Source organism: Solanum tuberosum, unplaced genomic scaffold, assembly GCF_000226075.1.
Source record: "Solanum tuberosum cultivar DM 1-3 516 R44 unplaced genomic scaffold, SolTub_3.0 scf00300, whole genome shotgun sequence".
In the NCBI taxonomy this organism is placed as follows: Eukaryota; Viridiplantae; Streptophyta; class Magnoliopsida; order Solanales; family Solanaceae; genus Solanum; species Solanum tuberosum.
In genome coordinates, this window is record NW_006239221.1 from 657,484 (window position 1) to 669,110 (window position 11,627).

The window sequence follows — 11,627 nt, forward strand, 5'->3', positions numbered from 1 at the left end:
AAACCCTTTTTTATTTATTAATATCTTAGAATATCCAACTTTATCTCTCATTTTTTGGGAGTTTATGAAAGTGAAAATTGTAGGTTTTTGGTAATGTCTTGTCAAGGGCTTGGGCCTGCATCTATTCATTAGATGAGTAGAACTATCTCCATGGTTTGGTCCATTACCATAAAGCCCAAATGGACATTGAGAAGGATAAACTCACTTTAATGGCACATACTCACTCTGACTACTCTCCTCTCCCCACCATGTATATATGAGGGTAACAAAAGTGGAGCACACGATGATGTTACTTGTTGAAGGAAGGTTGTAGGTGATGACGATGTCGCTTGGTGAAGAAAGGTTGTAGGTGATTGTGTGTTCTACTTCTTTTCTAGGGTGGGGCGTTGAAATCCTTTCTATTGGTTCTTGCATGGTAGCTGGTATAAGTTGATGAGACACTGACCATTTTTTGGGACCTTTTTTTTTATGACTGTGGTGTCCAGGCCAGCTTCCGCGCACCTTGACTAATTCCATGGGATACTTGCCACCTCCCACTAGCAGCACGTACCTATTTTCTTAATAGGTGGCAAAACGACTACATGTGTGTGTGTGTTAAAAGAAAGCCCATTATCCCTCTTTCTAATTTTGACTGCCAAAATTACCCTGAACAAATATGGACTTCTCAACTTAAAAGCTCTGCATTATGTAAATCCTCTTCTGTCAATGTAACATACAGAAAAGAGAAACCTTTACAAGTCATGGTAACAATGTGGATATGGAAATAAAATAAGGAACCTGAACAGATCAAGGTAGGCTAGGAGAAAGTGTAGGCTTTGCTACTTTGAGTTCTCCACAATCACTGATATAAACAGTCTTGAGTGGCTTATTCCAGATTGCGCGAGCAGTTTTTGCTCTCCCATCTCCAATAAGCTCAGCAAAATCATTATATTGTCGAATGTTTTCGGATGGTTTATAAGTGGGAATGGCAGCTATGGTTGTCACAATATCCAAACCTGCAGTACACTCCAAGAAAAGGCAAAAAAAGTGAGCTTTTGACGTAACAGACGGATACTGTTTCAGCATGTAAGTTTCATGTTAGTAACTATGCAGAAAAATGTAATAGTGTACACAAGTAGTGGCATGTCACTTCTAGTATTGCAGTGCTTTCGCTGCACATATATCCAGCAAGGAACTAATCATTTTCGTTTTCTTTTGTTTCTTCCTTCTCGAGCATAGAGTCGTTTTATACCATCCGATAAGGTCTTCGTTAGTTTTATTTTTATATGGAGTCCCATCTTCATACTCCCCTTCCCGGGGGCGAACAGTCTTCTTTTCCTTCTTTTCCTTCATGGAGACTCAAACTCCAAGCCTTAGTTGGAGGTGAAGCTGTGAAGGGTCCTTCCACTAGGCAGACTCTCTACTCTTGTTTCGCTCATTGAAGCCTTGCGAAAACTAAGTTGAAAGCATAGCTTTCCACTGTTCACAGATGTGAATTGAGCCCACATCACAGCATGTTCAGACAACTACCTTTTACATTAGTCTTTATTTAACAAGAATTTGCCTAGTTTCTCGTCCTACTTTTCTCTACAATACGGTTGACTAAATAATAGAGAGCAAGACTTGATCCCTGTCTAAAACTGACAATTATACACCAGCCATAGCAATATCTACTGCAAAACAACAGAGCAACACAAAGAAACAGATAGGTGAATTGACTAATTAAGATGGTGTGTGAGCAACTTCTAATATCACCAGGCCTCAAAATCACTCAGCAATATTTGTTCTATGCTGTAGCCAGTAGGTAAAGTCTTCTCAGTCGGTGTTAGTACTATATAATTTTCAAACCGACTCCATAAAAGTTCTGTTTGCCTTAACTATTGGGAAAGAACCATCTCGATTTATGCATTTGTTGGCATCATGTTTGTTCCTTCAATTTCTTTACCTATTTTGACCTGGTAGAACACATCCCATATTAAGCAGCAGGTTAATGTTTAACTTGAAACAACATTTATCTAATAAGTCCTAATTGCACATAACAAGTTCACTCTGGATCCTATCACACAAGCCTAAGCACCCACAAGTGTCTTACTGTGAGCCAAATAGTGCAGGAGACTTGAAAAGTCGAGGTAAACTTAAACTTCTCTTACAGTGTTGATCAACTCACTAAAAGCCGGCTATTTAACTGGCGCTACATGATATAGTGTATTGATCTTCTGCAAGTCAATCAGCATCTAATGCAGCGCTGTGACCAGCAACCAAAGAAAGTCATTATGCACACGTCTCACCCCATATAAGCATGAATTGAATTATATTAATATTACACTGACAAAAACGTACTACTATTAGTTTAGTTTAAAATTGATCATAGAAGGTCCTTTATTAAAAAAATAAAAAATTGATTATAGAAGGTTACTTACCCTTTTATCCAGATATCCAATCTAAAAACATACTATGGACAATTTTACTTGTATTTGATTTTTAAGAAAGCTGCACATTTAGAAATTCCTTCTTCTATCGGTGTATAAAAGTTAAATGCTATAAGCATACTCTTTGCTAGAGATGTATACATATCGATTTAGAATCAATAAAGAAAATGCAAAATTTTGCCAGATTTCTCTTTCTTCCTTCCCCACCTTCCACTCCTGTAATCGTCCCTTCTTGCTCCTATTATTCTCTACTGTCATTCCCTGCTTCTTCAATTTTCAGCTCATTCCTCTCTTTTTCTGCATTTCTTCATTTACTCCCTTTGTTCCTAAAGCCTTTATTTCTCAACTTTCCAGTCCCATACTAGCCCATAATGTCCTTTCCTTTCATCTGTTTAAATTTAAGTTCCAGAAAGAATTCTCTCCTTTTAGTTATTCTTCATTTAGCTACCGCTTCGAGCTGAGATTAGAAAGATATTACATTTCCCCTTCCATTTTCATACTCCTAGGTATATCTATATACTTTGCCTACTTAGTCATGAGTGAACCTACCCTTTTCTTTCAATCTAACAACTGCTAGGAACGACCTGTAGTTGACTAAATTTTTTATTTTCCTACTATTTTTCATTACCTAGGTTGCCATGTTTGGTAGAGTCAATGTTGAGACATGTTATCCCTCTGTGATTTTTGTCAATTTTTTTAGTAGCTAACAGCAAAATCGGAACTTGCAAACATTTCACTGACATGCCATTCACTGAAATTTTTGGTCATCATTTGTCCCTATCTGCTTGAATCAGTTTCAAGTTTACGTATCTGGCATATTGTCTTAGGTGGTTAATAGAAGTTTGGTCCAACAACACCAACAACATAGTGTACCCAGACCTTACAGCTGTTTCCAAAAGACTGAGGTGCCTCTGTTATTGGTTTGAGCAGCAGAAATGATGATTAAAAGGATAGGAGATGGAAAAAATCCATACAGACAACAAAGTTTGAGATAGCCCAAGGATTTCAGTGCCTTGGACATCTATTATAATACTTCATCCGCTTTATTTTGTTTGTCTGGTTTTGACTTGACAAGGAATTTAAGAAAGTAAAGAAGACTTTTGAACCTTGCAGTCTTAAACTAAAGATATGTAGAATGTACCGAAATATTGTTTCATTTTGTAGTCTTAAACATGCCAGGTGGAAAGTTCAAACTAAAGAGTTGCCAAAAAAGTAAAAAGACATTGATCTTTTTGAAACGTACTTAAAACGAAAGTACAAACAAATTGAAACCGAGGGAGACAAGCAAAGTGAAACCGAGGGAGTACTTCTTTTGATTGAACCGTTAAAAGTGAAGTCTTTAATCACTTAACCAAAAGATACAATGAGCAAAATTTGATACATCGGGATGATAGGTGAGGTTTTGCTTAAAAATAAATTATTTACTAAAGAAAACGGCTTTGAATTTTATTATCATTAAAGTAATAAAGGACCTCAAAGTGAACGACACAATAGCAAAGTCATAGACTGATTCTAGTCTAGAACTATTTCAGATCCATATGATCAATCAACAATGCCTAAATTCTAGATTACTTGGGGACAAATATATGAATACTCTATCCATCCAGTTTTATTAGGCCCATTACTCAATAAAAATGATAACTCTAGAAGTATTCCTTGTTCCTCCATATTTCTCCAATCAAATATACCTCTATTTAACCTTTAAATCGATCTTCTTTAGTAGGGTAGATAGGCACATGGAGGTATTGACTCGTACTATCAATTGGAGAACCACGTCATTTTACCTTACGAATATCTAAATGTAAAGATCACTTCTCGACTAGCAAGTTAACATTTTCTTAAGCAAATATTTACTTTGTCACAACATTGACAAACACTACGGCGAAGCACCCTTTTACACTAAACATGCATGTGCCAACTAAAAGAGTATAAGTCTCCCAATGTTAGCTCAGTTGGTAAAGTATAGTATAGTGCGATTAACTAAAGTTTTCAACTTCTATTACACTAACAATATAAAAGACCTTTTACACTATGGTCGCCTAAAAGATAACTACAATAATTTTCCATAAAAATTGAAATTATTAACTCGAATATAAGGCATGCTACCTTCTACAACAGGTTAAAATAGACCAATATGTAAACATTCATTACATTTTCAGTGTAATATAAGGTGGAGGACTGTAATGGGATTAACTAAAGTGTTTTAACTTCTACACACTGACAACTCAATCACCTATAAGATAACTATGGTAATTTTCAATAACAATCGAGATAACTAATTCGAATATAAGGCATGCTACCTTCTACAACACATTCAAATAGACTAATAGATAAAATTCATTTACATCTTCAGTGTACAACACAAAATAGTGTCTTGGGAATGTGGAATGTACAGTTTACGCGGACCTTACTCCTATCTTGTACGCAGACCTTACCCCTACCTCAGAGGTAGAGAGGCTGTTCCCGACAGACTTTGCCCTCAATGTATATAAGTTAAACTGAACTAAAGGAGATAGATTTGTAGATTCTGAGAACTCACCTTCAAGAACAGTTCCAAAAACAATATTCTTGCTATCAAGCTGAGGACAAGGTCCAGGTCCAGTAGTAATCAAAAACTCCACATTATGATAATTTGGATTCAGCTTAAGATCATCATCATCATCATTCTCAGATAAAGGCAATGAAACAACTCCAGCTCTAGAATGTTCCAAAAGAAAAGCTTTAGATTCAATTGACTCTACATTCCTAATTAACTTCAATGGCGGTTTCACTTCTCCTTTATCTCTTCTCCCCTGTCTCCCCGCCATAAAAAACTGTCCCGGAAATATTTTCTGGACCAAAGTACCCTTATAAGTCGATCCAGATGAACCAGTACACATAGCTTTGAAATTCGACACAGTAATCGGAACTAGGTTACCGTAAAGCCCTAGAACAAGTCGACCAATTGGTTCAGAATCAGCGCAATTAGAGAGATCATCTCCGAGATTCCTGTTTGTGAAGTAATTAGGACATATACTGAAGTCTAAGAAGACTCGTTCGGTGATAGTGGTGTCCGGTGACGGCGGTGGGGCGGCGACGGAGGTGGAGATGGTTGAAGGAAATGTGAGAGTAGTGGAGAGGAAGAGGAGGTTGCGGCGGTTGAGGTGGGGAGAAGGAGGGAAGGGGGAGGTGGAGTGACGGCGGAGATGAGGAGGAGTAGGGAGGAGGGTGGCGGAGCAGCCCATGATGACGACGGTGCATGGTGGTGGAGAAGAGTAATAGAGAGTTTGAGAAGATTAGATAAATTTGATTACGTGGAGAGTGCAGGCCACACAAAGAGAGACTAGGTGGGGACTACTTTTTTGATATTTTAGTACAACTTATAATATCTATTAATTCGATTCAAAATATGAAGAAGTAAACATACGAAGAAGTCAAAGGTTTCAACATTTACTATATATGCATAAGATATCATTTTAACCATTTATTAACAATATAATTTTTCGCAAATAAACCCCCTCGGCCCAACCTGGCTCTGCCCCTGCAGTGTACATTATTTTTCTGAAGTAGAAAATGAATGGAAGATTTGCTCATATACACATCCTGAAGAGGAAAAACATTTTTTCGTTTTTTAAGTTTCTAGTAAGTATGAAGTTGCCACTGATGTATACATGAACTTACCAGAGTACAAACTACTCAATCCATCGGAGAGTTGACTATGCTCGAAAATCCTATGTTGCTCGGACTCTTCAAAAATGTGATCATCAGGTACGTGTTGGATCCTTCAAAAGTAGTATGAGTTCGAGCAACTTAGTGAAAATCTATCAACTATTTGCTAAAGATGGAGTTATATGCTGTACATTTGGGACTGGTGAATATTGGAAGAAGAATAAGATGGAGAAGAGAATTTGGAAGCTGTTATTGACAATGTCATATCTTTCTGTTTTTGCCTTTTAGGTGATATATTCCTACCGTGGACGCAAGTATTTAGTTGTTTCGCCTTCTTTTGATGCAATGCACAGCTGCAGTTGCGATGATAAGGCCTCCTCTCGATGTCCATGTCTAACATCGACAAGCTTCCATCAAAGACGACACACTGAACCATCATTTCAGCTGCTCCACTAGTCATGTTCATCTCTCTCGATCGTCCTCTTCCCTACTATGAAAGGTAAAGTTTGATTGTTCTTGAAATTCTTTGTCTGTTTATAAGGCTTATATAAGAGCTAACAAACATTAATTTAAATGTCCAACTTTGCGGATTTTGGTAGAATCAAGGTGAAAAATCGGGCTGTTTTCTGTTTGTTTTGGTTATCTTATTACCAATGAAACAGACGTTTTTTCCTATGATTCTTTTGTCCATCCTGCAGTCTTGGAATAATTTTTTGATGTACTTACTTGTAATTGAATGACTGAAAATCTTACATGCTTTATTTGTCTTATGCAACTGGTTAGCATTGGCGTGATTGTACTTCTCTAACGATTCCCTCGAAGTACTTGATTTCTCCTTGGAGTTCTCTTCCTTGCCTCCGGGACCAAGAGAGAAAGAATCTTAACATTTTAATACTATATTTGATCTCGTTAGCTTAGTTTTTCTGGGTTTCTACTTTGTACTTTGCATACGTAGTCGTGTCTTGACTTGAGTAGTTTTTTTGGAAGAAGTATTTTAATCTACTTTTGTTCTTAATAGCTGGATATGTCAATTACAATAAGAAACAAGAAACATATATCATAGACTAATAATTGAATGTATCAAGATCTTTTAAATTACTAGTACATCTTCATCTATATCGAGGGCATGATCCTGAATAGGAGAGTATGGAGGTCGAGGATTAAGGTAGAAGGTTAGTAGATAGTTGAGCAATTACTCTCTTTCATATCAATGACAGTGTTATCAAAAGCAAAAGGCGCAAAAAAGCTCTAAGGTTTGTTGGGGCTTTAAATGCAAAATGCACATACAACACGGACTTTAATGAAAAAAGATGAAAAGGGAGGAAAAAGAAATACAAATATATTGAAATTTCCATTATTTCAACTAGCTGTAGTTTCTGTGTGACTCTGTTGCACATTCAACTATGCTGGTTCTGTTTTAAAACTGCTTGATGCAGCGTATGAATGATGAACCAGTCGTTCAAATGGATTCCGCGAGGCATGTTAGAACTTCCCAAGATCCATGTACTTTGCTTAATTTCGGGCTAGAAGTCTATTTGCTTAAATGGAGAAATGCTTTGTTTCTTCTCATAAATGACCTGAAATCTGTGTTTGCACGATCAGAATTATTTTTAGGTGAATATATATTGCTGTTAGTACTATGCATCTCTTCTCAGTTTGACATTCTCGATCCATAAATTTTTCTTGCATATGCTAAATATGGACGTGGCTTTCCCATCTCGACTGTTTTCTGGTATTAAATCTCATATTTTTGGAGAAAAGTTGAGAACATGTATTAACCCATTTGGAATTTTTACATCCAAAAAAGGTAGCTCGATGCACTAAGTTTCCGCTATACGCGGAGTCCAGGGCAGGGCAGGGATGAACCACAAGAGTCAATTGTATGCAGACTTACCTGCATTTCTACAAGAGCCTGTTTCAACAGACTTCTGGTCACATGACAACAACTTTACCAACTACGTCAAAGCACCCCTTCGATTATTACCACACTCACAAACACAAATCTGACATATATATATATTTTGACAAATGGTATCAGAAGAACATAAAGGAGAGATATTTACGAGAAAATCTGAGGAGACAATATTAGTATTCAAGCCTTTTCTGGAGATGGAGAAACCGATGAAATGAAATTTTGGACTGATCCAGTGGAACTGGCAGATGGTGTTAAAAAAAAGATTACAAAGTATTTCCTTGTATTTGATGTACAGAATATACATTAAAAAAAAGCCATCCTGATATTCTCCTTGACTTTATTGAATGAGCTTAGTTTTATAATCTCAAAGACGTAAAGCGATACATTGTTTTAACAGTAGTAAATTATTCTTAAATTGGTTAAAGTATAGAGAAACTAGTAACAAAAAATGACGAAAAGAAGAAGCAGAATGAACTATGAACGAACCATTTGTCTTGGTGAAGGATAGACTATGAGGATGAGAAGTGGAAATAGCAAGTTATACCTATTAACAGATACAAAGGGAAAATAAAAGTCTAGAATCAGCGTACAAACTCTGTTCGTGAACTAAAACTAATTCTACTTAACGAACGTGTACAATGTGATCAATTTCAGAATTCAAATGCTGTATTCACAGTGTTTACGTAAAGTAAGAAAATAAGGAGCATTTGCTCATAGAAATCATGAAGAGTAAGAATTGTTGCATTTCCTTTTTCTTTTGTAAATTTACAACACCTATGAAGTGGATACTGAAGTATTACCAGAATGTACAAAGGAAAATCTATCAACTACTTGCTAACATTGGAGCTGTATGCTGTACTACACTCCTGAGTCCTGACTGATTAGTTATCTCGAGACAATGAAGATGTGAATTTGGAAGCTTCTATTGACAAAATCATATCTTGAATTTGGAAGTACTAATATGTTCTTGTTATTGTAGTTCTCTTGTGATTTCCTCAAAATAAGTGTATTCTACTAGGAGTTCTCTTCCTTGATTACGGGTTTCTACTTTGTACTTTGTACTTGTAGGTGTCTTGAATTGAGTATTGTTTTTCATTTGGGAACTTCTCTAATATGCTTTTGTTCTTAGTACTTCGATGTGTTAGTTACCCTCGAAAAAAGAAAGATAAATGAAAAGATTAAAGTAAGCATAGGCTAAACAATTGTGTATATCAGTATTCCAAAATTACTGATTATTATAATCAAGCTTGATACAAATTTATAGGAATCTCAGCAAGTGCAGATTCTTTTGTACTGTTTTCATAAGCAAGTGGAGCTGGTGTTGACCTTGGAATTCCCTCTACTCAATTTCTGTAGATTCACTTTTCAAATTAAGGTAATACTCCCTCCGTTTCAATTTGTTTGTCTGGTTTTGATTTGGCACGAAATTCAAGAAATTAAAGAAGACTTTTGAATCTTGCGGTCTTAAACTAAAGATATACAAAATATACCAAAATTACAAACCTTCTCTGGCCCTTCAAGTGGTGGGGTTTCCATACAAGTTCAACTGCATTATTGATGGCTGTAGACCCTGAATGATAAGACTTTTGTGCAAATATTGACATAGCTTTTCCATCTTGAGAAGGGGAGCTTGGCGTAATTGGTAAAGTTACTGCTATGTGAGGTCATGGGTTCGAGCTGTGGAGATAACCTCTTTGCAGAAATGCAAGGTAAGACTGTGACCCTACTCAGTAGAAGCTTAGTGCACTGAGTTGCTTTTTTGATTTCTCTATCTTGGATGCTTTTGGTATTAACCCTTGCATATATTTAAAGAGCAGTTGAAAACACGTTACAAATCCATTTGGATGAGTAGTAAACAGATCTGGTGAAAGTGACAGATGATTTAGAAAAGGCTTACAAAGTATTTCCTTGTATATTGTGAATGGCAATGTAAGTTCAGAAAAGACATAGAAGTAGGCCATTCCGACATTATTCCCTTTGACTTTACTGATGACGCAGAATGAACTATGAACAAACCATTTGTCTTAGTGAAATAACGAAATTTAATAGACTACGAGGAACAGAATTTGTTAAACAATGAGGATGAGAGAAGTGTAAATAACAAACCAGTGGACTAATTTCGGGGACTATGGGAGCCTAACAGGACAGAAGAAAAGAATGTGAAAGATGAAGTGATGGTAAGTTTAGAATCAGTGTACAAACTCTGTTAGTGAACAAAAACTAATTCTACTAACGAACGTGTACAATGTGAATTCAAATGCTGCATTCTCAGTGTTCGCTAAAGTTAAAATCTTTTGAATCCTGGAAAGAAAGAAAACAAGTTGCATTTCTTTCTTTTGTAAATTTGCATCACCTATGAAGCGGATACTGAAGTATACATGTACTTACCAGAATGTACAAAGGAAAATCTATCAACTACTAGCTAACATTGGAGCTGTATGCTGTACACTCCCAACTGATTAATTATCTCAAGACGATGAAGATGGAGAAGTGAATTTGGGAGTTTCTATTGACAAAATCATATCTTTCCAGATTTGCCTTTTGGGGAATGATATATTCCTACTATGGACACAAGTGCTTGGCTGTGATATATCCCCGGCCCTTCTGTTTGTGCAATGCACAACTGCAGTTTTTATGGCAAGGTCATCTCTCGATATCCATATCTGACATGGACAAGCTTCCGTCAAAGACACACTGAAGCATCATTGCAGCTGCTCCAGTGGCCATTCTATTCTTTCTAAAGGTGTTTGGATAGTGAGGTGAGTTTTTCACTGTCTATGTGTGTGCATGTGATGTCGACGTGGTTATTTTGAACATTTTTTCATATTTTTGCAAAGGGTTTATATAGAATACAATCTCATGGAGTCACTAGCCTTACTATGATATGGAGGGAATAGTCTAGGTAGAAATTTGTTATCTGTTCTTGTTATTGTAGTTCCCTTGTGATTCCCTCAAAATAAGTGTTTTCTCCTAGGAGTTCTCTTCCTTGATTATTTGTTTCTACTTTGTTCTTTGCACTTTTAGGTGTATTGAATTAAGTATTGTTTTTAAATTACTGATCATTCTAATGAAGACTTATACCAATTTATAGGAGACTCAGCATGTGCATCTTTTGTACTATTTTCATCAGCAAAAAGGTTATTTTATGAGCAGCTTGTGCCACATAATGCTCCAACAAATTGTCATACGTTGCCTCTGTTGACCTTGGAATTCCCATCTGCTCATGTTCAGTAGATTCACTATTCAAATTAATATAATGCTCCCTCCGTTTCAATTTGTTTGCCTGGTTTTGACTTGACACGAAGTTTAAAGTAAAGAAGACTTTTGAATCTTGTGGTGTTAAGCTTCTCGGTAATTATGTCACTTGTAGGCTCTTTATTAGTCCATTATGTGCCACTTTTAAGGCTGGGCAATGAACGAGTTAGCCTGGCTTAGTATTATAAGTTTTATTTGACATATGAACTTTTTTTTTATCGGAGAATTAAAATAAACTTAACATTGCAAAGTTTGAAAATTGAGTGTTGCCATACCCTTGTATGACTGTATTGTCTCATTCGACTGCTCGCTGGTTCTAAATAAAAATGTTTGATGCATTTTTTTCTTCCAAGATCGGATTTATTTTAGGGAAAAGGGTCAAAAATACCCCTCAACTTTGG

General features: G+C 36.3%; 1 protein-coding gene across 2 annotated transcripts; it reads right to left on the bottom strand.

Moving 5' to 3' along the window:
• Positions 1-656: 656 nt before the first annotated feature.
• Positions 657-5,720, bottom strand: LOC102592388 (peptidyl-prolyl cis-trans isomerase CYP28, chloroplastic). 2 transcript variants are annotated; one of them, XM_006359472.2, is made up of 2 exons: positions 4,948-5,718; positions 657-995 (listed from the first exon to the last, which is right to left on the bottom strand). In XM_006359472.2, exons 1-2 carry the CDS (start codon positions 5,630-5,632, stop codon positions 787-789), a joined length of 894 nt encoding a protein of 297 aa, XP_006359534.1. In that variant the 5' UTR covers positions 5,633-5,718; the 3' UTR covers positions 657-786. The 2 variants fall into 2 exon arrangements, with proteins under 2 accessions (XP_006359534.1, XP_015169936.1); XM_015314450.1 differs by having other exon boundaries at positions 863-1,005; positions 4,948-5,720.
• Positions 5,721-11,627: the final 5,907 nt, after the last annotated feature.

What these genes read in the sequence shown, in the direction of transcription:
- LOC102592388 (XM_006359472.2), bottom strand. Translation starts at nt 5,632, where the DNA reads ATGGGCTGCTCCGCCACCCTCCTCCCTACTCCTCCTCATCTCCGCCGT. An exon ending in TTTTGGAACTGTTCTTGAAG is followed by an intron (nt 996 to 4,947) that starts GTGAGTTCTCAG and finishes AGTGTACTGCAG; the next exon opens with GTTTGGATATTGTGACAACC.